The sequence below is a fragment of the Haliaeetus leucocephalus genome, unplaced genomic scaffold, assembly GCF_000737465.1.
Source record: "Haliaeetus leucocephalus isolate CR32 unplaced genomic scaffold, Haliaeetus_leucocephalus-4.0 Scaffold848, whole genome shotgun sequence".
NCBI lineage: Eukaryota > Metazoa > Chordata > Aves > Accipitriformes > Accipitridae > Haliaeetus > Haliaeetus leucocephalus.
Genome location: NW_010973284.1, coordinates 17945641 through 17971941, shown reverse-complemented (window position 1 = coordinate 17971941; position 26301 = coordinate 17945641). Strand labels below are relative to the sequence as shown.

Genomic DNA, 26301 nt, shown 5'->3' with positions numbered 1-26301 from the left:
TCATAATCAGAGCAGTATCTTAAAGTTTGTTTAATCCACACCTGAAATCCACAAGCTCTTAAAAATAGTATATACTGTGTATGTACGCATAGAGCCATTCAAGTTTACTCAGTTTTCAACATTAGCTCTGAAGAATCTTGATACACTTTATTGAATACTCTGAGCTCTTAAGGCTACATAGCAATTAACAAAGCTGTGCCTACCAAATCAACAACAGATTTCCTTTAAAATTGAGTAACACCCAATACCAAGATTAGGTAGGACCATGAGAAGGACTGTGTCTTGTCCTTCTCAATGTAATGACAGATCTCTAATCAGATATAACTAAGGAAAAACTTAGCTGGACAAAACTGAGAAACAAGTTAGAGAAGTTATGGAAACTCTTTCATTATTCAAACTACACTGCTTTGTACTGTAAATACAATACACTAACCCAGGCACTCAGTATAAGTTGAAACATAAAACATTCCTTCTTTCTCTTCAATGTTCTATTTTTCTAACATAATATTTACATGGGTAGAATATTGCAAAGTTCAAGATTACTAGCAGTATTAGCTCACTCGGTTGATAACTGCAGTTATTTCTGCTTGCAGCTATCCACCTAGCCTTGCTTGGAAGCCCTGGTCTGTAGACTGGACAGCTCAACCGAATATGCAGAAGTAGCAGCAGACTCTGAATCAGTTCATAGTCAGGCATATTAAGATAATTCAGCAGCTTTTTTTTTTTTCCTTTATACGCCAGGCATTAATTTGGAACAGTACAGCATTTACTATGTAAACACCCGAAGCATCCCCAGTACCAAATGAATGGTCTTCCCAAAACCCGCAGGAACTTTACAATTCTGAAATATCTCAAATTTGAGCTGTCTTCAGCTTCAAAAAGTTACTTCCATCAGCAACTGCTGACTAGCAGAACACAAGAGTGATTACATAAACTTCTGGTTCCTAGTAAATCAGGCTTTTGAAAAGCTGTTAATTTCTTAATCCACAGCAGAAAAATCCAAAAGGAGCACAAATTACTCAATAGAGTGGATATTCAGTTACTGTATTTGTGTTTTGTGAACAGTTAAAAGAGTTTTCATTTTGAAACATACCATTTTGCATTTCATGAATACATTCAGAGTCGATCACCAGATTTTGTCATTCCACTTGAAAGAGTTTTAACAGTTTTGCTTCAGAAGAACAAGTAAACGTGAATTCCTTATATTGGCATGTATCATAAATTCTACATTTGTTTTGTTCTCATAAATCAGTGTTCACAAGTCTGAGTCACAGATGTACAGGTTTGTATGTGGAATGCTCACCATGAAATCACAAACGTATAGCAAACTTCTGCTAACTCACGCCCATATATACTTGCCAAGCTTTTACTAAAAAGACAAAGGTATCTCGTACTGTGTGACCAATGACCTTATTAGATATACATGGCTATTTTTCCTTATTGGTTCTTAAGTAGCCTAGACACCTCTGCACTCCATTCAGTATGTAACTTTAAAACCAGCTATGCTGCAAAAGACACTTGGACACAGAGCAGTTAAATTAAAAAAAATCAAAAGCAGTAACTGCCTGGTAATTGTCACTTACTTCAAAAGGGTTATCTTAGGACAACAGTTGTCTAGTAAAGCAATTCAGTATAAGCATTTCAAGTAAGTCAATGCGTACTCTTAGACTGGCACTACTATGTGACAGAAGCACCTCCTGAATTACAGCACAGACATAAATACTTACTTACATTTATTCAGCAGAGATAAGACTTTATTCAGTTTGTGTTTTGGGGTGCTTGGCTCTGGTTTTATGTGCATCTTCTTTTAGAGGGTGCTAAGACAAAAAGGCCTGGCATCTTGCTCCAAGGGCAAAGCTCTTCATCACTCCACTCTCTCACACACAAATTTCAGAATTATAACCCATTTCCCAAGCATCTTGAACGTTCGCTTGTCTTATTCTCAAGCATGACAGTTCTGCTAGTCAAATTATGCAATGCAAAGAAACCTTTAAACTAATTTAGGTAAATTCTATTGAGTGTTTCAGAGATAAGGAAACTAAACTCAGATCTCTGAAGAACACAGTGAATCAGATTCAATGAAGAATGGAAGATCAAAGAGCAATGTTCACTTAACTCTTTTCCCCATCCATGCAAATTGCTGTGTTCTAAAGAATCAAAGCACGTTTGAGATTTTATAACAAGACTGAAGATCACAAGCACATAGGTGACAGGAATGTCCAAATATAAATTAAAATAACAAATGAACAAAAACCACTACAATGATTTTATTTTGCCATAGACTGCAAAGGAAAGTTCCTATAATAGCAACATGGTAGGAGAATAATTGAATATCCATTTTACCATGAGGGAAGAAGATTATAAAGGACAAAATAAAAAGTGCAAACTGCTATTATACTATTAATAGGTCATCTTCTGACACCTAGTCCTCAACAGCACAAGTTTTCAATGTCATATTTCTATTCCTACCAATGTCAAGAACATTAATCTACATTAATCTTCCATAAATGCTAAACCAGTAACTATTCTGATCAGAGATATCCAAAACATTTCTTCACAAAACCAGCATCTGCCAAAATGCTATTACACAAAACAAGAAAATCACCAAACTAACTTCTTGCACTGAGTGAACCTTAAATTTGTTGCAAAGTCAATACTGTCCTTTCAATGAAGCCCATGTTATCACCCTTGCCCCCATGAGAGCATTTCCATCTGCAGTGTGAAAACAGCATGTTAATTTATGGCTTCAACCAATGGAACTACATAAAACTGGCATATGGGATCACTTTCAGAAAAAGATGAAAAATATACCAACTGAGACTTTTAACATGTATTTCAGAGAAACTTAAAAATTATACATACAAAAATTATTTTATATGCTGTTAATTGAAGATATCACTTCAATATTTCAGTTAATTTCTGTAAGTGAACACAGTTATTGTATATACTGTCTCTTCTACAATTTACAAAATCAGTTATACAAAGAAAAGGAAAAAGCCCCTAGCTCATCAAATTAATCTCCTAGCTCCTTGCTTTAACAGTCATAGATAACTCAGAATCCCTCACTACACAAGCTGGATTTACATAGGAGGATTTCAGATTTTTCCCCCCATAACAGACTACTATAAAGCTTCATGCTATCACAGGTTATATTAAGTAGCTATGTAATTTCAGGAAGTCATTACAGTCATACTATCCTTCCAGGCTTATAAAAAATATACTATTTAGAAGTCTTTGCCAACTATTTTCCTCACATTCCAGATATGGCTTTAAAAATTTCAAACATTCCCCAGATTTTATTACATCCAAAGTAAAAAAAACACAAACAGTAACAACTTTGGCTTGAGAGTTACCAATGAGAGAGAAACATTATCAGCTCTTTTCCCAATAATTCAGGGCTATGAAGGGTCTGATCAGAAGTTATGGCTGAACCTAACATAACAAATTGAGTGTACCACAGAAGGCTTATTAGAAGCATGTGTAGATGCACTACTACTATACTACAAGAACGCTAAACCAATACTACGAGAAACAGTAAACAAATGACAAAACTGCACTTTGTTAAAAAGTCAACAGCATCATCTAAAATAAATTCTTAAACTCCCACTAGAAAAGATAAAGAATACACTCAAAGATATTGAAAAATACATTTTCTGATAAATCCTCTCATTTGTGGTATTCAAATTTGCTGATATTACAAGCCTCTTTCAAGAACAGGATGCTTTTGCCCCCCACCACTTCCCTCTCTCCCTGCTTCCTCCCCCAGATGAAAGAAAAAAGGAGAACTTCAGCTGCACTGTGCATTTACCACAGTCTTTCTCAGCCTACAGGCATGAATTTCCCAAGGGGTATGACAAGCCAGGAGACGGATCTCGTGATTTAAAGAAATCTAACAGCACTGTAAAACACTTCATTTCTAACAACATCTGGGAACAATTTAAAAGAAAAAGCCAGAAACCTAACGGAGAGGAATAAAAGCATATGATAATTCCAACCCAGACATTAAACATTCCCCTCTAACAGATACACACTTGTAAACACACTGCTTCAATATTCAGTGTGTGAATTAGCTTTGGGGAGTGGATGTTGGAAACAACAGGACAACACACTTTAAACCCCCAACCACAGCATTTATAAACTTTGTTCAATTTACATCCAATGGATCAGAATTTAATGAATGCTTCATTTTTAACAGGATAAATTTTTAATGAAACACTGCATAAATACACTCTCACATACTCTAGTGAAGAAGAAATACTTTATCTGCCTTATGCTCTGACTATACACACTACTGTCAAAACACATAATCTAAATTACCTAATTAATAGACTGTTACACCTCTCATACATACTGGATCACAGAAGAATCATTCAGAACAGGACAAGCCAGGTCCAAACATACAATCCAGAAGAAATTCCATGCAGGTTTATAGGTATTTTACAAAGCACACAATTTAAACTATAACCTTGTTATCACTTCACCAGAACCCTACATAAAAGGAGTATGTCTACTTGATTTTTATTTTTTAAGACTACACTATTTAACTATACTAGCATGAAATCTTATCAGATAAGGCCATGAACTCCATGGGTGCTTAGTAACTCACTTATAACATCACTTGCTTTTAATTCAGTATGAAGTTAACTGGTACAATATGACCACCTTTCCATATTTATTCTCTGCATTCTCTTTTTTTCCCCCCACTTCAATTCTTTTTCATGCTGTCCTCAGCCAACCATGTATTGTTTATATATCCTAACAACTAACTTCACCATTTTTACACTCATATTTTTTCAGTAAGGAAGGATGTAGGAGAAAATTAAGCTTTTATTCTTTTTTCTTGCAACTACATGCATGGTATATGCCATGTACCCAATTCATGAAAAACACACAAAGTTTGTAGAAATTGAGAGCAAGCAATCAACAGAATCTGAAAAGTCTTTCAGACTGAAAGGAGACAAGTCTCAATTCCTCTTAAAAGCCTCCAGGTTCTCAAAATACAATGTGGAAAAGAGCCAAGTTTCTCAAAGCATGTCAAGATCAAGATGGACTACTATTAAACCAGAAAGCTGAAGAATAAAGAATCAAGTCTCCACTTAAACCATGCCACCCAGCCTCATTTGGAAACCTTCAAACTTCCAACTGTAATGAAAGACTGCAGGCAAGATTCTAGTCCAATACCAGCTGACGCTTCAAACATCCAGGAGGAAGTACACAAACAATTTATTCCAGCAGTTCAGACTTTCTATTCCACTTTTACCAGGAAAGTGTTACTCTGAAGCAGCTGTACGTAACTGGCAGTAAGTTAGAATAGGTGAGAACAACTTGCTAGAGATACCACCTGGATGTGTTCTTAGCTTTCTGGTTAGAGAATCATGGCACCTAGATGTACATATTTGGTCCTTCAGCAGCAGTTTCTACATCTCAAAATAAGATCCATAAGGAAGGTATTTTCTGCTTGATTCTCTGCTATTTTGCAATAATAAATTAAAAACGCTAGTGCTATTATGTCTATAACTCAATACTCATGTTATCCATTCATAGAAAACCTGATTTTTATGAAAAGCTAAAAATGGCTGTATGTACTTGCCGCTATAAAAAACCCCACCCAATCCCCTAAATCAAACATCACAGTCCCATTAACAGCTTGTGAAACAACCACCTCATTTGAACCATCAAAAGCAACAGTCCTGCCGTCTCCCTGGCCCTAACAACTTGTTCCTATTCTGTCCTCCCCAAGTCTATATTGCTACAAGCATTTACGTAATCACATGCTTTGGTACAAATCTGACTAAAAAGATGTAATGCACTGTTGTGTCAACTTAGCTTTAACCTGGTTAAGTTCCCAAGAGAGGTTTGTGAAGTGGCTACCCAAACATTTGTTGCACAAGTATTACAGTGACAGAGAAAACTGGAATGCAGCTTGATCTGCTTGTGAAAACATGGCCCAAAGCTTTAAGAAACAGGAAAGGTATTTTCATGCTGGTATCAGGTCATATTTTTCAGATGGTGCAAGTGATCTCATTGCTCTTCCTACAACCCCCTCAATTAAGATGCAAATATAGGTGTTCTGTTACAAATGAAAAATACGTGATTTCCCATTAGTGACAGACATCAAAACGTATCAAATAGGAACACTAAGCCTTCCTTACATTGATGCATACTTGCTACAGAGTACAAACTAATTTTCAACATTTTTCCTTTCTCTCCATTTTCAGCTCTCCTTGTTTTTCCACAAATATTACAGTGGAAGAATGAGCATTAAGGAAAAAAACCCCAAAGTTACAAAGGAAAAAGAATTGAAGTAGGCTGTTCTGGAATAAATATGAGTGTCATTTCAAACAGGGTCAATTTACCAAAGTTACTGTTAAAAAGAGAGCAGATGTCTTTCATTGCAAGAAGTTATTTTTTGTCACCAAGGATATGTTCCCCATACCATGTCCTGGTTTCGGCTGCGATAGAGTTAATTTTCTTTCTAGTAGCTGGTATAGTGTTATGTCCTGGATTCAGTATGAGAAGAATGTTGATAACACACTGATGTTTTCAGTTGCTGCTAAGTAGTGTTTATACTAAGTCAAGGATTTTTCAGCTTCTCATGCCCAGCCAGCAAGAAGGCTGAAGGGGCACAAGAAGCTGGGCAGGGACACAGCCAGGACAACTGACCCAAACTGGCCAAAGCGGTATTCCATACCATGTGACGTCATGCCCAGTATATAAATTGGGGGGAGTTGGCCTGGGGGGGATCGCCGCTTGGGAACTACTGGACATCGGTCGGTGAGTGGTGAGCAACTGCATTGTGCATCACTTGTTTTGTATATTCCAATCCTTTAATTATTATTGTCATTTTATTATTATCATTATTAGTTTCTTCCTTTCTGTTCTATTAAACTGTTCTTATCTCAACCCACAAGTTTTATCTTTTTCCTTCTGATTCTCGCTCCCATCCCACTGGGCGAGGGGAGTAAGTGAGCAGCTGCGTGGTGCTTAGTTGCTGGCTGGGGTTAAACCACGACATACCACCGCTGAAGAGAGAAATCCAGATGCTGGTTCTAAACTTCTGAAGATAGTCACACTTCATTCTTACTTCACTCTCAGAATGTTCTGCACATTTTTTGCTGTCTACTGTTGCTACAACTAAGTATTATTGAACACAAAAGTTGATATAAAACATTCTCCTAGCTAACAAAATTAAAATAGTTCTTCTAATTCACAATCAAGTAATTTTTCTCATATTGCTGCCCTTAGCAGTCTTTGTCTAATCTACAAGCAATCTACTAGTAATTATATTAGACATGCAAAGATAGCTCAAAACTATCATTCTAATATTTTAAATACAATAAAACAGGCCATCACATACCATTTGTCTGTATGAATGATTCAAACTTTTTTTATCCTACCACTCCCTTCCTTTTATTTAAGTATCTAGAATGATGACAGTGAAGGCAAAAGAGATTTCAGAAAAAGAAGAAAAAAATGAAAGGAAAAAGCTATTTAAATACATTTTCTCATTTCTTAAGTTTAGTGTAAACTTCTCTTCTGACAACTTGCTAGGATTTCTGACTTTTTTCCACACATATTTTCATTACACAGTGTACAGCTCAAATAAAAAGTCACAATATATCCACGATATGTTTCCACCACAAGGAAACTCTCAGTTATTAGTAGCAAAAAAGGGTCAGCGTTCTGTAGTTTTGTAAGAGAAGAGATTAACCCTCAGAACCTGAGGCAAAAAAAAAAAGTGGACAACACTTCAGAGTACTTACAGACACTGCTACTTTGTGCTCTCTTCCTTTTCTCCATCAGCTCTTATCTCTTTTGCTTTTAGCTACTGCCCTTCCCCCATACTACTATATTCCCCCATGTTAAATTTCAGCAACTAGGAAAAAGGGGGACTTTGTGACACATTACTGTTTGGAAAACTATTAGAAAGTACTAGGACAGTGCTTCTTAGCATCTTCTACCCAATCCTAGCATAACCAACTAAATACACACTAAGAATTCCCTCTTTTCTTAAGCATAATGCAAAGGCTGATGCCCTGACTTTTGGGGAAAAAGGCCATTCCCACATCTTTAAACATTACAAAACTATGTTTACAGGAATACATGAGTTTTCCCTCCTAGGTATAACTGGGGCTGTCCACACTTGGCAGCTGAAGGTCAGTTTTTGGCCAGTGTAGACCAAAGCAGTGTCAACAACGTCAAAAATTCCCAAGTGCTATGTACCACATAACACACCCATGAAGGAATGACTGCTGCTTTTCTCCCATCAGATAGAAGTACAGCTCAGCCATTCCAAGATGTGCAATGCATGTATACAAAATGAGTCAGTCAATTGTTCAGGCCCCATTTACTGCACAGCTACATATGCCATCCAGGAGAAAGATGATAAATTAGACTGAAGTGGCACACACTGAAATACAGTAAAAGAGAACTATAATCTTCAATACACACCAAAAGTTCACCTAAGTTATTCCATGCACCTGTGTAGTGTATATTATTTACATCACATTTTATACCCCTCTAAGGATTCTTTTAACTACTCCAGAGAAAAGATACATTATATACTTCATACATTCACTTCAACAATTGAAAAAGGCTTTATCACTCCAAGTGCCAAATCAGTTTACTTATCCAGATTAAAGCATCATAACTGTAAAGAGAACACAAGACAGTAATTCAAACCACAGTTATTAGATTCTAATAGTCAAACCTACATAGCCAATGAGCAATGAGAAGTTTAACTAGCAGGCTATTTCATATTTATTGACTAAGGACCTCATGTAATAAAAACAGAACAACAAAGATGCATCTTTTTAAAACATAAAAGCAAACATTTTATATACTATGGCAATTTTTAAAACTATGCATGAAGAAATCCATAAATTTAAAATGTATAGCATTTCTTCAAGAAACTGAAAATAAAAAAATCTATGAACTATGTAATATATTATCATTACTGGAATCCTTAGCTCTGTTCTATTTGAAAATACACAAACTGCTTATATACAACAGGAGCTCACAAAGTAACATCAGACATAGAGCTAAAGCACATTCTTCTTGTAGTATTTTGTAAACTGTAACATAAGGGCTGAACTGTGTGCAGAGTGACATTTCCTTGCCTCCATGAATTCCAGGTAAGCAAACCAATACATTACAGACCAAATCAAATATGAATTATTTCATATGTACTCACAAGATGATTGGGTTTTGACATGTTCTAACACTTTGAGAAATTAAAGCACTCTGCTCCTCTGACAGATTTAACTAGGAAGCGTGCTCCCACTCCATATTTTGAGTTGTGCAAATCCCCACATTTACTCTATGTAAAACAAGTTTTCAAATAGTATATGTGATTTTTTCCACCTCCATTTTGAGTTTTCTTTTTTTCCTCAGCTTTTGGTGTTAATTTCTGGTGGCTCAACACGTAAATAAAATCAAGATTGAACATTCAACAATTTGATGAACAAAAAGTTTTAAATCAAAGCATACAGCACAAAAATAATAGCTTCAAATTTAGCAGCCTCATTAGCAGGTAACTCTGAGACTATAAAACTGTTAATAAAACATTATAAGCAAGTATTCATTTTACTTCATACTTGCCTTGCCCACATGCAGTCCCTAAAGCTCAAAAGCCCTTTTTTAATTGAAAGGCAATTCCCAGACTACAGTAGTTAAATTCTGCTATTACTCTTTTACGAATGGGTTTAAAAATATAACATTCACTTTTCTGTTTAAGAGAGAAACCAGCCAGACAATAGTTAATGTAATTTTCAAATTTGTATCGACATGACTGATGATGATAAAGCAAAGCAAATTTTCCAAACAGAAGGGTCATACGTCACAATCCCTTTCTCCAAGTATAATTGAGTACATCACAAACATACTGTATAACTGACCAGCATATATACATACAGTAGGCGCAAAATCTCAAGAAAGCATCAGGTCAAACAAATATTCTGGATAAGTCGATTTCACACAGGTAAATCCCTGCCCACTTTCAACAGCTATCCAGTCACAAGAAAAGCAGTGTCAAAAGAGCATTAAAACTGCTCATGCAACTCCTTGGACTCAAAACTTGCTCCTCCCATTCCCAAAGCACCCCAAAGAAAAGAAAATGGCCAAGGAAAGGCCAGATGAATGTTCCCAGTTGTTTATATACCACCTATAGGTAAAGCATTCCTCAACTTTAAAACATCAGTTCATCAAGAGCAACGAACAGTCACCAGAGAACATAAAGGACAAATGTTTCACATGGCCTACCACAAAACACGACTGAAGCTAGCATTAGACTGCTACCCAAACTGCATGTATCAATTAGCAAGAAATTCCATTTTCCATTCTTATTAGTATCTTGAGATACAAAGGCTCCAGAATACATTCCAGTTTACTGCTCCCATATCTAACAACTTTCTTCAGAAAACCATCATCCTTTTTATGGATTCCCACTACTTCCACGCACAAACTGATTGTTCCCTTTTAAAATCCAGAGAATAAGGCATTCTTACAAGGCAAAGACCACACCTTTTTGACACATCTGTGCCTCTCCTTGTACTGATTTTAATCACTACCTCTGATACACCTGTCTTACCTTCTTTATTATATTCATAATATAACTTCTACAATCAACAGAAAGAAGCAGTTATGTCATCTGAAGTGTCTTTTCTTCATTGTCTGGCTAGTACCTGAAAATATGGTTCCAAAATCACACTACACGCTTACAATGTATTTCATGAACGTTCAAATTCCCCTAAGATTCTAAGTCACTCATAGTTAAGAATGAAAGGGATACTGAATCCATTTACTTCTCCCAAAGTGTGAATGTCAGAATTTAAGATTCAGGCAATACACAAGTCTGCCTGAAATTGCTTCTTCATTAGACAGGATTGAGGGCAATTTAGAAATTGTTCTGCCCCAAAGCTGTTCATGTGAGGCAGTTTACTTCTGAAAGACTTGAACTTCCTTGGGATTTCTCCAAACTATTAAATACATTCCTAAAGTTCATATTTCTGATTGGGATTAGCTCTGACAGAAGTACTTTAATAATTACACTTTCCTCTTGATTCAGAGAGTGATTTTAAGCTTGCTCCGATGCTGCACGAACATGTGAAGCCAGATGGGTCTAGAATCTACGTAACTCACTTCTTACAGCTCCTCCTAGAAGCAAGCTTGCTTAATAGATGTACATCTGACAAAATAGCTACTGTATCTACAGGCTAGCTGTATTGTATAAGAACTAGTCCAAATCCAGGACCAATACTGAATCTGAGCCAAAGAGTTTTACTAGACAAAACCTGGCTTACCAACCAGTTAACATAGATCAGCTTCAGGTGAAAAGGCAGCTATATAGTATAGCTACAAAGTCCCCGGACCAATGTGGAGTCTACATTTCTACCACTGAAATAGAACTGCTTGCATGCATCCATTAACATAACCTAAAGTTCCCTTGTCCCATATATCTTTACATTCTCATTATTTCTCGGTCTGCTTCTATGAAGTACCGATCTAATTCCTGCAACAGATTTGAATACAAAAGTGAAACAAACAGTAAATTAACAACCATTTGGAAGCTCTTTCCTTGTTATAACAAATACGATAAATTCATAACTGAACTTGAAAAATAAAAAGTAAAGCAAAGCAAACGCCCACTTCTCTGTCTACATAACAAAGTCTACCTCCCATATTTTTGTGTCCTATTACAGATAGTCACTTTTTTTAACTTGTGGTAACTATTTTGAAAAAAAAAAAAAGGTGGGGGGAGGAGGAAGAAGAAAACATGTCTTTTACATTCACCATGCAACAATGAGAAAGTGTTGTTTTGAAAAAAATCTGCAAAATTAAGCTTTAAAATAAGAAGCTGACACCACTACATTAATCTAGAACCACTGTCTGCAGTTCAGTGCCTAGAAAAGTCTTTTGTATAGAGCCTCCCATTTACCTCTAGGGATTCTTGGTTAATAAAGCATATACAGCTGACTAAATACCAGCTGACAATGACTAGTTAAAATCTTACAACTTGCAATTACTGATGCTCAAAGTAGTTCATTTTGTATCAACAATTTGCCCCCTTATTTGCTGAGTATACATCCTACCTTCACACCAACTGCAACATCAGTGACAATGCTGTAAAAAAAGAAAAAAACAAGAACACAAGTCAACCAATTTATCCTCATAAAACCAACTGTTCTATGTATTGCAATGCCAAGATAATGAGGAATCAAAACAGCCAACAACTTCCCCAATCAAGAAAGTATATTCAAAGAACACAGCAGGAGTTGGAGGAAGTACAAAGAAACTCAGAAAAGCCACTGACTTGCCCAGCTTATGGGCTTCTCCAAAAGAGCCCAAAGTTTCAAGTAAACATTACTTTAAAGCGGCACTGTCAGGAAATTTATTTAGGAAACTCAGGTTTCTGGACTACCTGAGATCATAGGGTGAAAATAAAAGAATTTAAAAGTAAGTACATAACTCTTCTCACACACCCATATTAACTAGACAGCTAGTTGAGCAACATAGCCTACCCTATAGATCTTCTTACAACAGAAAGCAACTAACACATTTTTTGAAATTAGCTTAAAAAAAAGAATGCATTGGCAGGTACACCTGTATGAAATTTAATCAGGTACACCTATACAAAACTCTGCAACAGGTATGTCAAGGTAAATCTTCTTCTGAGAGGTTGTGACATCACAACTCACAGCATGTAACACAATCCCAAAAGAAATCTAAGTCCCCGCCAAAAAAAAATGAAAGCAAAACATGAATACGTGAAAGCATTCCACAATGTAATACTCATTAATGACTTCTCAGACAGGATTTGTAACTCCCAACATTATAATCACAACTAACCATAAAAAGCCTTTAAAACATCTCACAGTTGAAAGGTTATATACTTAAAGCATACCAAAGAGATTGCTTCTCTGTTTGAAGCAGAGTAAACAACTTAAGAGGAAATTTGGAAGCTGGAAGATGTTCTATTTACACTGACGAAGGCTACAGCCACCAGCCTCGCTTTCCAGGTCCAACAGAAAGAAGGCCTTGGGTATACTGACTGCCCACCCCAGCTCCCGGCCAGGACCGAGGGCCCTCGCTGTCCCATATGGCCGACTCCTTCAAAACCTTCCCTTCCTTGGCTTCTACAGCCAGACTCCAGCACGCACAAAGGCATCTTTCTACCTGGCCGGGGGGGAAGGCAGAGGGCTTATTAGGCAGCTCCTGAAAACAAAAGAGCTCGACATCTGGATCCTGCTGGTATTTGCTCCTCCCCTCCAGCCAGCTCCAAAACAAACCCGAACCCTACAGAGCGCTGCTCCTCACCCCACGGTCGGGGCGCGGGGGGGGGCGGGGGAGAAGGCAAAGGCGGTGGAGAAGGAAAGAACAAGAGGTTCTGGAGCGGACGGAGGGGGGTAGACAGCGCTCCCTCTTTACAGCCAGATCCAGCGTCTCGGGTACTATACTAAGTAGGGGGCGGCCCAAAGCCCCCAGCAATTTAAACGGAAAACCCTACCGAAGGGCCCACGCTACGGAGAAGCTGAGCCCCTTCCCCTCCCCCCCGCCCCGTACTGGGCCTCAGCTGCGCGGCGGCGGGAAGCCGGCCCGTCCCCACCACCGCCGGGGCAGCGGCCGCTCCCCACACCCGCGCAGACGCCCGCCCGCCGACAGCCAGCCGCGGCGGGGAGCGAGCCCCCAGCGCTGGGACAGGTCCCACCGCCGACCGGCGGCACAACCGCGGCAGTGCCTTCGCCCACACCGCCCCGCTCACTACTCACCCGTCCATCGCCGAGCAGGACAAAGCGCGGACAAGCGGGACAGACAGCCGCGCAGGCGACGCGTACGAGGAGGCTGTGAGAAAATGGCTGCCCGGCCTGCACGAAAACCGCCGAACGTTGCCGAGTGCCAGATTCCGCTCCTCGTCCCTTGCCGCTACAGAGCATGCGCCAGCCGCGCGGGCATGCGCCGTTGGCGCCGCTGAAGTTTCTGCCATCAGCTGCCCGGGCCGAGGAGAGTCGCGAGGCGCCGCCAGTCTGCCCCACCTGGGGCGGGAAACGGGGCGCGGCAGCGGGTTCCTCACCACCCCGCGCCCGGGACCCGCCGCGCGGCGAGGCGGGGATTCCCGCTTCTCCCGTCTCAACGCACCGCTTTGGGAGCGTTTGTGCGTGCGCGAGGGAGAGAGGTCGCCGCGGAGGAGCGCGGCTCACGGTCCTGCCCGGGGAGAGCGCCCGAGGCCGCCGGGGGCGGTGGGGGCAGGCCTGCTCCGGGGGCTCCTCAGTCCTCGGGCGGTGTCTGCCGCCCCGCCCGGGGCCGCAGCTGGCGCGCAGGTCCGCGCTTGTTGCGCGGAGAGACTTTCCGTGCTTGGTGCCAGAACTTCCCGGCGCAGGGAGCCTGTCCCTTCTCGTCATGAAAAACGTTCAGAGAGGCCGCGCCAGGCCGGGGCACCCCGTCCTCTCAGAGGACCCAACCCTGACAGGGAGCCCTGTCTTCATGGCTCAGTCCCTTCGGCTATACAGCCATTTTTAAGGAAACAACCTGTTGACTATATAGCTGACCACTAATACTCTTTCAAAAAATAATCCAGATGAACATAAAAACTAACTATTGCAGTAAGTTGGGCTGTTTCTTCACAGAAACTGGTGTAGCCATGGTTCTCTGTAAACTACCGTATCAGGGTACAAACTGTTCACTCTACATGGCCATTAGGAAATAGGCTTTTTCTCCCCAGTATTTTTATGCGGGGTCTCAGTATTTCATCACAAATCCTACAATGTTTGATACCGAGTTTCTAGAAAGAGCTGTTCCTGGGACAATCCTGGATTGCATTTAACAAAAAGTCAAACTAAGGATTTTATATCTATGAAGGAAAATTTGAAAATGTGATCCAAATGTTCCTAGAAGATGAAGGGTATTAAAAAATATTCAAAACGTCTTCTGTATTTTCCATGGTTTGATCTGGCAATACTGGTTCTAAAAATAGGTTTTGAGGAGGTAGCCCATTACTTGATTGCCCTTTAATTTTTTTAGGTTACTGTAAGACCCTTGGAGTTTGTCACTGAAAATATTGCAACAGAGCCTGATAAAGAATTTAAGAGTGAAAAGGCTATGCATATCTCCATAATCAGAAAATTTTTCACTAGGCTTTACTACCCCTGTCTGCCTGCCTCTCCTCTAACTGACTCCATGAGCAGCCCAGTAACTAACTTAACGATTACGAGTACCTGCACATTCTCATTCTACCCTGTGACTTTTTGTTGTTCTGTTCTGGAAAAGTCACTCTGATTCTGTGCAGCAATCAATTTACTAGGTGGACAATAACTAATATTGCTTCTCCTAGATGTCAATATCGTTTGGATATCTGCAACTACCTTCTCTTTCAGCAACTGCCTTCAGCACCCATTGCTGACCACTAGACTAAATGATTTGTTATTCTCATTCTTATAAAATCCCTCTTAAACATTTCATTTACTTAGATTGTATATAAAGTTCATCATGCCAAATGCTATTCTTTACTTTTTTGCTTTCAACATTGTTATGGTTTGTTTTTTTTTAAAGTATCTGGTTATAGTATTCTTTACTGATTGCATGTGTTAAAGTACTATGCTTGACAGTAACATCGAGGACTTCAGAGATTTAGAATTGCTTATAACCATCTCTATAAATCCAGTGCATTTTTATATATTTACTCCATATATATATATCATTCCTGTAGATTCTAGCACGTTTAGTAGGCTTTGCACCACTGGAGGTTGGGGTTACAGTTGGTTTCTCTTGTACTGTATTGGGGATTTTTTTGTCTTTTTTCCCCCTTATAAATCTAAACACATCTTGTGCGGTTTTGTATTGGTAGAAGTACTAATCCTTCTACTTCTTAGCAATTAGTAGAAAATCTGTCTTTCCATCTGATGTATCATCTACCTCACTGCCTGTCTTGCTTACCTCCTTTGCCTTTATAGTAATGCCATCTTCGAACCTGTGTTTCTCTTTTGTAATATCCCTGTTTTCTCCTTCTTTCATGACACCTACCAGAATCCGTCTGATTAAGTGAGCTAACACTCTTTCGGTTTATCCTCTGAGTTAGATGGTCTTCCATATAAGGAAGACTGAGGAGCACGTGTTGAGTGTTTATAGCAGAAAAGACACTAGAACTGAGTTTGCAAATCTTGGTGAAATAAGGATGTGACTTTATAGAGCAAAACTCTGGTCCCCCTGAAACCAGCAATAAAAGTGATAAATAATCAATCAGGATTTTACCTAGAGCATTTAATTTTAGAAGGGAAAAAAAGATACCAACAATCAGCGTGTTACTAATAAAATGCCATAGCATCCTCTTGCTCATTTGTTTGTTCAGCGTGGTATTACACTTTCCTCTTCAGGTAGCTTTGCCTTTTTATACTATTAGATTATTTTTAGTATGCTTTTGGATGCCTTGTAGAATGTATACCATGTTTTGGACATTGTGATAGTATAAACAATGACTTGATCTGTTTTCTCTGTGGCTAGAGTATGTCTTTGCTTTGTCTTTCTCATGTTTTAGAAGGTCAGAAAAAAACTGGCCAAAAGCACCCTGTTGTCCTTAGGACTTGTCAACTTCCTGCTGAAGTCCTGCATCACTGCCGTGGTTTAACCCCAGCCAGCAACTAAGCACCATGCAGCCGCTCACTCACTTCCCCCCCATCCAGTGGGATGGGGGAGAAAATCGGGAAAAGAAGTAAAACTCCTGGGTTGAGATAAGAACGGTTTAATAGAACAGGAAAGAAGAAACTAATAATGATAATGATAACACTAATAAAATTACAACAGTAGTAATAAAAGGATTGGAATGTACAAATGATGCGCAGGGCAATTGCTCACCACCCACCGACCAACACCCCGAGCGGCGATTCCCCGCCCCCACTTCCCAGTTCCTAAACTAGATGGGACGTCACATGGTATGGAATACACCGTTGGCCAGTTTGGGTCAGGTGCCCTGGTTGTGTCCTGTGCCAACTTCTTGTGCCCTGGCTGGGCATGAGAAGCTGAAAAATCCTTGACTATAGTCTAAACACTACTGAGCAACAACTGAAAACATCAGTGCTATCAACATTCTTCACATACTGAACTCAAAACATAGCACTGTACCAGCTACTAGGAAGACAGTTAACTCTATCCCAGCTGAAACCAGGACAATCACTTATTTCAGAAGGCAGCTAAAATGTCCAGTAATAGGTGACCATTCAGTAAAACACCTCTAGCAAACCCCTCCACATTCAATTGTTATATTATGAAACATGAGAGCTTATATCCTCTATCCATTTTATTCCAACCAAAATTTAAGTGTAGATACTATTATTAGCTGTTCAAAAGTTCTGTACTTTTTAAATCCTAGTAACCTTATTGCTGCAATTATATTTTGTTTTCCAAAATAATTTCTTTCACTCATTGATATATTTAGATGTTTCACTTTCATTGGTTATTTCCTTTTATTTCAAGAACAGCTGATAAATAACAGTCTGTGTAGTTCAGCAGCAGTATGAGTGGTGTATGCTTAGTGAAAGATTTCAGGAATTAGGAAGCACACAAAGATATTTTCTGCAGTACGTTATCCCAAATTGAGTCCCTGGAGTTGGTGGGGGGAAAAAAAATAGCATCCACATGCTCAGAGAGTATCTTGTCCAAGAATTTGCCTGAGCACTTTTTGGCATCTGCAGCATTTTAGGGCAACAAGTTAGGCGATTTAAGAAATCATTGTGTGGAAAACATTTTATTTCAAGCCTACTGCCTGATAATTTCCTTCAATGTCCATCAGTTCTTTTCTTACAAAAAATAGATGGGTGATTTTCCCTGTTCATGCAGTTTGTGAATACATATACCTTCATCATATCATCTTCAGTTGTATTTGAAGAGTCCTAGTAAATTTAATGTCTCCTCTATTAGAAGTCATTCCATATTTTCAGTAATTTGTTTTGCCTTTTTGTACACCTTTCCTAATCCTATTCTAGAAGATCATAATGGTCCTTATTATTCAAGTTACAAATCCAATGGCTATATAGGTGCATAATAAATGCCTTCTTGTTCATTTCTGGTTTTATATTCTTTTTTTTCCTGATAGTACCAATCTCATTTGCATGTTTTAATGCTGCTAAGCCATGAGCTGATGTTTTCACAGAACACCCCACAACTCAAGCACTTTTTGCTGTGTGGAAGTCATTCATTTAGATTCCGGGATTTTGCATGTATAGTTTGGCTTATTTTCTCCCTTGTATTACTTCCATTTTTCAGTACAGAATTTAACTTGCCATTTTATCATTCAATCACACAGTATCATGAGAGCTTTCCACAATTCTTCATGGTCAGCTCTTGGTTTTGTTGCCATGAATAATTCAGCATCATCAGCAAACTTGGTCGCCTTGATAATCACTCTTTTTTCCAGATCATTTAAGAATATGCTGAACAGTGCAGGTCCCTGTGGTACACTACCAGTGACCTCCCTCTGCTGTAAAAAATAGACCATTTTTTCTTGCCCTTCATTTAAAATCTTTTAATAATCCGGTATTAATAACTAATAATTAATAAGATATTAATAGATCAAATAACATACTTGTTAATCCTCTATCAGCTTATGTTGTGGTTTCTCTCAAGAGCTTTAGGCAGCGAATTTCAACAAATTCTTTTTTTGAAATTATATCATGTTGTTTTGTTCAGACTATGCTAAAACTCAAACTTAGTGACTCCTTCAAAGAATACAATACTTTTTGCTATTAGATGCACTTACACAGTAACAACTCTTCCTTTGTCCCCATCACCAAACCAAATAGCCCTGTCTCTTTAGTTTCCTGTGTCATTGAATGGCATTGCTTAGTACAACAGATCCTCTGGTTATCATGGGAAAGGTTGATCATTCGGTTTACCAGTCTTTGTTATATTAAACCACATTATTCTATCTTAAGCCAGTTCTTATCAACTTCATAAATTCCCCAGAAGCCTTTGAGCAAAGTCCCAACATTTATTAGTAGCTATTCATCATTTTGTGCTCCTGTGAGCAATATTCTTAACATTTCTTTCCAGCAGTCTGTGTTGATTTACTTTGTTTTATTGAACTAAGTTTTGAAGCTATCGAGTAGCTCTTACAAGCTCAGTGCCCTAAATAAATGTCTCTTTTTCAAGTTCAGGTCAGAACTTGTCTTGCTGGTCTGAATCCCACAGGCTGCTCTCCAGCATTTTATTTCCAGCATCCTTGCTAGAAAGACAGCTTATCTTGGGTGGGCTGGGAGCGTTACTGCTCTCTACCATCTCAAACACCAAAACATGTGACATAGCTCATACTGTACTTCAGTAAACATTCGTATGGGTCCAAAGGTCCATTCTTGACAACTAGATTATTATTTGCCTGCCCACTTTCCCTCTCTTGCTTGTACTATATCCACCTGGAAATTTATTTTCCAGTCAGTTCACCTTTTTCTACCACTGTGATTAAATACACATACATTTACTTTCTTCAGGGCTGAAGATAATTTTTACTTTTTATTACAAACATTGTATGCCAGTGGTGATTGTAAACATCTTTCATACTATAGGGTTTTCTTGGGTTTTGCCTCAGCTGATTGGTAGTGGAGTGAAGATCATGTTGTGGGTTGTGTACAGCCAGGGCTTCAGATCTGGGAAGAGGGTACTCTCTTCTGTCATGGAAAAGAAGTGAAATGAATAATTTTTTTTCTGAATGCAAAGATGTCTGTTGAGGTTATAAGACAAAGGGTAGGAAGTTCTCTGCTTCTTGACCTAAAAAAATGTATAGATCCTTCTGTTGTCACAAACAGGTGTCTAAGTGCTGGCCTGGCACTCTCCAAGACACAGGTGAAATATTCCAACACTAAAGCTATGATTGCTCTCCAAGTATGTTAGTAAAGTAATTTAATTAGTTGTGAGAACCTAGTTTTCACCTGACTGGCTGATCAGTACTGATGAGGACTGCTCCCTTAAGGATGCGTGCTTTTACAAGCCTAGATCTTTACATTGCAGGCAGCATAGCTGTCCCACCTACCAGACAGTCATACAACCCATTAAAAAATCTCTAAGCACAATACTTTTTAAATCATTATTTAATGTTTATTTTTATGTGTGGGTTCCATAAAAGACCCACAATCAGGAGAGACTAGCTTTACTACTTAGAGACTCCCTCATTATTACAATAGCTTTTGCCAAGCAGTATTGCAGTAACAAAGGTTCTCTGTTTAAGGATCTGACAAAGTATAAATTTAGGGACTTCAAAATGATTTTTATTTTTGAGCTGAAGTGAAGATGCCTAAATTTTGGCTAATGGTACTCTTATATAAGGGTATGGCTAATGTAACTGAGCTTAAGTGTTTAGCCCAGTGACTCCCTGGAAAGCTGTTGCTTTGTGCAAATTTGTGCCCAGTCTGGCATAATGTCTCAGCAGGTAGGTGGTGACTGGTGGCTGAGACATAGCAACGATTAACCTCCTCATCCGATATGCCTGCTTTGGTGGGGGGTGGGGACTTTTCTTTAGTTCCAGTGCAAAATCAAGCAAATCACAGCTGCAGGTGATCTAAACTCATCTGGTTTGACTTTGCACCGAAGCTATCTAGACAGTCTCACAGTCTTTTTTTATCAGAGGAGAGCCCCAAGACCCCAACCCTCCTGCCTCCAGCTGCTCATTTGCAGTCTGAGAGCCCTTCCTGCTCTGCACCCTGCAGATGGGAGTGAGCTCAGACAGAGGTTTAAGCTACAGCCTGAGTAAATATCCCAAAACTAGGCTTAGATGTAAGCTTAAGGGGCCGCTTAGATATATTTTGACTCACCCTCTGTCTAACTCACAGAACAAGATCGGACAGAAGACTTTATGTAACATACACAGTGACCCCAATCTTCTACAAGGTCTGAGGTTGCCTAGTTTTACAGACATGACAATTATGATTACTAAAAAGGTGACAAAGAAGAAATGGAGAAAACATACATTTTTTTAAAAAAACTCAACACCAGCAAGGAAAAGACTCCAAATCTCCAATAACATAGTAAATTAAAGCAATATATTCTCAAACAAAGAAAGAAAACTCACAGCAATTTCGAAGAATGTTCTTTGCACAGCTGGACTGAAATGGGACTTCTGCTATTGATTTCAGGAATACCAGAATTTGAACTCTGAACTCAAATAATTTAAAAGGAGTAAAAAGTGTCTCACAGTAATTTTTAAAAGGTCATGTAAGTGACAGACGAGCTCACCTTTCCACTTTACTCTTTGATGTTAGAAAATAGAATTATTTTTGTACAATTTTTCCAAAACTGTGCTCTCATAACATCCCATCCTACAGTGGTTCTTCCAAACCCTTTTGCACCTTATATAGGAACAGCATTATGTTCCTGGGCATTTTTAATAGGGATTATTTTATGGACTTCTACAAGACTGTATAAATTATCAAAAAGAATACCATAGAGGAAAAATATTTTCAAATGGATGCTGTCCAAGGTGGTGAACGATATTCAGCACGAAAACCTTTCAAGTGTTACAGAAAAAGGTCTTCAAACAGGACACCCCAGAAATGTGACTGTTTTTTTTTTTAAATGAAAATCTTCAAAGCAGGCACCTCTTTCTCTGAGGAAATCCTCAAAGGGGCATTCCTCCAGAGTGAGAATCTTTGAAAATGAAATCTCTTAACTGATATGAAAACTTTGAAAGCAATAAACCATTGCTAAAATTGAAGGCAGTATTTCCTTGGCAGAGTATAGGATATTCTTAAAGGGAGAAATGACTGCACCATTGTGCATTGTGCATAGAGGTTATCAACCCCTACTCCCTTACAAGAAGGAATAAAGATTTTTTAAAACATTTTATCATAATCACAAAGTTATTAAACTACATTATTACAGTATTTCTAACAATAAAAAGTATTGGTGGCAGTATACTCTTTCATCACTGGACAGGCAGTTTCATACACACTGCTGACTTGAAAACAGCTTCTTCATTTTAAAAGATTTAAGTAAGAAAGTGCATGGAGTGGAGCTTGTTGGAAATATTTCTGTGAATTATATTCCCATGCAGTAATACTTTTTTTGTAAAAGTAAGACTTTTCACAGAAAATGCCAGCTGCGCAGTATATTTTCCAGTTCAGAATAGTATGGTTTTTGGAATATGGACTATTTTTCCAGGATGGGAATCCATTTTCAATTTTTTTCCAACTAGCACAGTCCATGGAGTCATTTCTGGTTAAAAGCTTTACAGAGAAGTAATATAATGCATGGATGTGACAACAAAGCAAATTAAATACACTATATATAGGTTAGAAAGTAAACAGTGAAAAGACAGTTTGCTTGTTGTGCCATGCTGAAACGTCATGGCCTTTAAGATGACTGCTGTTGAGGCCTGTTTTTGAGCAATGCAAGGAGAAGGATCTATAGTACCATTTAAAGAGGCTGACTGCTGTGACACTAGACTAGCTATTGGAGTGTGAGTGAACTGCAGCTGACCCAAAGCCAAGGGCAAGCCAAAATGATTTGGAGCGCAAGACATTGGAGTTTAAAGCAGCCTGGAGAGACACAGAGAAATTCAGAAATCAGAAGATAAAATACATATTTGTCCACCTTCCCTCTTACCTATGAGGCTCATGGAAGCAGCATTCTAATCAGCTTCTGCTCCTGGCTGTGCGAACCTACAATGGTGCCAACTACCTTCACACAGTTCCTACACTCAAATATACAGTGGATATCAAACCAAATGGTGTCTCCCCCACTCTTCCTTATTATCTTCTCATGCTGTCCTCACACATCCTCACTTCAGGATTTGGGTATCCTAAACACCCTTAGGAAAATGCAGCTAAGGTGGCGCATTGTGGCATTCTGGTTTTTGATTGCTTTACTGTACATACTCTTCCCACTTGTCTGTTTGTCTAGCAGCAGTTTAACTGGGATCACTTAAACATCTTTCTGTATTAAATATTGTAGATGAAATTATTCCTGCAGATTTCACAAACTGGGATTTCTATAGTGTGCAGTAATGGGAGATCCAATATGTATACATAGGAGGCAAATTTGACCCAAATGGTGTACCCTATACAACAGAGTTCTTTAATAATAGCTTATAACCAGGATCTGGTTTTGAGTTTTAGAAAAACATAGACAACCACAAAAAGTAGAAGTTGCTGGTACACTAGAAGGTAGACATGAATAATGTTTTTGCTAATATCAGGAAAAAAAATCCAGATTGCAAGGACCAATTACAGTGTTCGGTTGCTATTACAGTCTTTTCAGTCACTGAATAAATACAGTCAATGCAGCTGGCAACGCTTAGAGAATCTAAGTAAAAGCTACAAATACCTTGTGAGACCATTCTGAAGACAATCTGCCCAAAATAGCTGCACATAAAAACTTTTCTGTAGCACTGCCTCTCAAAACACCAGAACTCCTGAACTAGGCTGCAGGCTCTCTCTGCCACCCACAAAGCCAGCGTCGATGCAGCGTTCTACCTTTGTGGGCACTGAAGTGGAGAACAGCCCATGCTGCACATGCTGGCAGCGTTCTCCCACCTCCTGTAGCCAACGTGCAGCCCCCAGACAGCCCCAGAGCTGCCGTAGTCTGGGTCCTTAGCTGCAGCCACTGTTGAGCTTTTCTGCACCTAAAACTCTCCCAGCATTGTACCCAGTGCTTTACATCAATCCATGAGAAAATATTAAAGCCCCTTCCCAGGCTCTTGCTCAAGCTCGGACTGGTAAATTTGCTCCCACCCTCCAAACAAGATTTTCGGAGGGGTGGGTACCCCTGCAGCTCTGGTATGGCACAGCTGGTCTGGTGAGCATGAGTCTTTGGTGTTATGAGCATGAATGCCTGAGTAATCTTAAGATTTCACTATCACAAGTAGAACTAGTGACTTCTGCTGTGCCATAGGATACAAGGCTAAAAAGGCACCAGAAAGCAACTCATAAGCTAATGTTTTGGGGTGGGTTTTTTTTCTATTCCTCATGCTCCACAGGAATTTCGTGCTGTGTTAGCTGTAATTTAAAGCTGACCTGCTACAGCAAACAAAAATCTCACTTATGGAGAAGTAGGGACAACAGATCAAGGGCGCCTCAGTAATTTTCCTTGTCAAACCTAACTCTTCTTGTCTTTGTAATTTGGAAATAACAGAAAAATCCAATGTTTCTGAGGTCGCAAATATTCCTCTCTAGACTAAATGGTATTTTCCATTTGAAAATTGTAATTTGCTCTATAGACCATACAACGCAGTTACAGTTTCCTTTCTTATGTAGCATAAACAGTTTCAGAAACTTTATGTGGTAAAAGGCACATCAACTCACTCTGGAAATCTGAAAATGTGTGCTGAATAGAAGAGCAACAGATTAGAAATGGTAGTCAGAAATAATCCTGTTCTTAAATTCATTATGTTTCCAGAATGGATTTTTTTTTTTTTATTTCAGTTTGCCAGCCCCCAAACTAATGTACTTTATAGTTTTGAGAGTAATCTTCTATGTAGTCTGCTGTCCTTTAGGAGTGCTGATGTAGCTGGAGAACAAGAGCAGCTTGTCACACTGCATTACTAACCGTCTGCTTGCAAACTTCAGAGAATTTCTGGCCACTTGTGACATAATATCTCATTAACCTTTTGCAATATCTGAACCCAGCAAAGATATCTGCAATTTTGAGAATAAACAGCAGCTATCATCTCAACTCCCCCAGTGAACTGCAGCAACTTTTAACAAATACTGTCAGCAGGATGAGATGCAGTCTGGTGATATGTTGACTCTTCAAGACTTGGACCACAGCAATCATCTCATGTCAAATTTACATGTCTATAGTTGTTTACTTATTTTTTAGTTCAGATATCAGTCCAATATTGTGCTTGCTGTCTGATGTGGTGACTTAGCAGATGTAAAATATGATTTTAAAAGGGCAAAACTGATAATTTACAACCATTATAAGCACAGAGTGTGTAAAGTAGAAGTCATCATCCTGTGATAAGCAATCAAAATACTGTATTGCTGTGGTCCTGGTGCAGGTTTTCAAATGGATTGGAGCGTCAGGAGTGTCATATGCCTCCTGCTTTCTGCATGGGGGCCAGCAGAGTTAACCTTTGGCCTCGAGGCACAGGAGCTCACTGGCGTGAATGAGAAAGGATCAAGGCCACTGACACATAAAAGTGCTCATCAGGATGAACGGGTTATTCAGAGGCACAAAAATACCACCCAGCACCAACCCAACCTGAGGCACTGCAGCTCCCTCCAATTAAAGACATGCACTGCTGAACAAAATATGTTCTGCACAAACATGGTCCTAAAAGCTGCAGAGACTCTGTTTACATATCTCTAGCCTCCTTTTTCAGCTCCGTATTATTATTTTAGTTCAGACACAATTGCCCTCCACGGATTTTTGTTCTTAGTTGTATTTATATTTCAAAATGTTGCTGAGATCATCCCTGACTTAAAGCTTAGGGACCACCAGACCTAAACCTTAAAAACTCTGGCTTTTGATTGTCTAACATTGCTAAAGGCATGTTCTTAATCATAGAGAAACAGCAGGCATACATGCTCAGTTGAAAAGGAAAAGTTTTAGTATACAACATATTCTTATTCAGATACCACGTTTTTTTACTGGTAAACAGTAAAATAAAACACCAGGCTATCATTACAGTATCCAAGGTACATCTGCTCAAGGTACATGCTTCCTCAGCCTGTCACTTTTGGAATTAGATGTGACGCCCTATGCCATGCCCTGTTAAAACCATACTCAGCTGGACAATGCATTAATAGTGCAGGCTGAGAGTAACAAAAATACAAAGCCAACAACAACTTCAGAACTATTTTTCACACTCTTCTGCCTTCTTCACTTTCAGTTGGTTTTGCTCGATTTTTTTCATAAGGGCACAAGTAAAACAAAGCAGGCTGGGGTTCCCCAGAATTAACAAGTTAATAGCATTCATGTGTTAAGGCTTATTCTTCTTGAAACAAAGTAGTCTGAGTATTAGCTAAAGTTAAGGTGCTCAGGCACGTACAGTGAAGGCTTGACTGGAGCACTATTCTAGAGAGGTTTGCAACAAGATATGAAGATTTAATAACACATTGCACTTAGATGTCATAAGCACCTTTCATCCAGAGATCACAAATGCTGTACCAGTATAAATTGTCTCACAAGTCTTCTGTAAGACATACAATAATAATTATTTTTATATGTTTTTTATTGTTGGACGAACTGATTCATTTCAAGTCACAAAGCAGCAGCACGACAGCAGAGGAAGAAAAAGAGGTTTAGGGCTGAGTCCTTAGTCTCTCATTGTAACCACAATGGTACCCTCAAAAGCGTAGTACTCACAGTGGGATTCTTTAGTAACAG

The 26301-nt window shown here is 39.0% G+C and overlaps 1 protein-coding gene across 3 annotated transcripts in view; it reads right to left on the bottom strand.

The window, feature by feature from the left end:
- Positions 1 to 13909, bottom strand: part of PTBP2 (polypyrimidine tract binding protein 2) — a 54885-nt gene extending 40976 nt beyond the window's left edge. For all 3 annotated transcript variants that reach the window (XM_010582671.1, XM_010582672.1, XM_010582673.1), the window contains exons 1-2: positions 13767 to 13909; positions 12090 to 12120 (exon numbers count right to left, since the gene is read on the bottom strand). In XM_010582671.1, the coding sequence (XP_010580973.1) occupies positions 12090 to 12120; positions 13767 to 13774 (39 nt within the window). In that variant the 5' untranslated portion in view covers positions 13775 to 13909. The remainder of the gene's footprint in view (positions 1 to 12089; positions 12121 to 13766) is intronic.
- Between the last annotated feature and the right edge of the window lie 12392 nt (positions 13910 to 26301).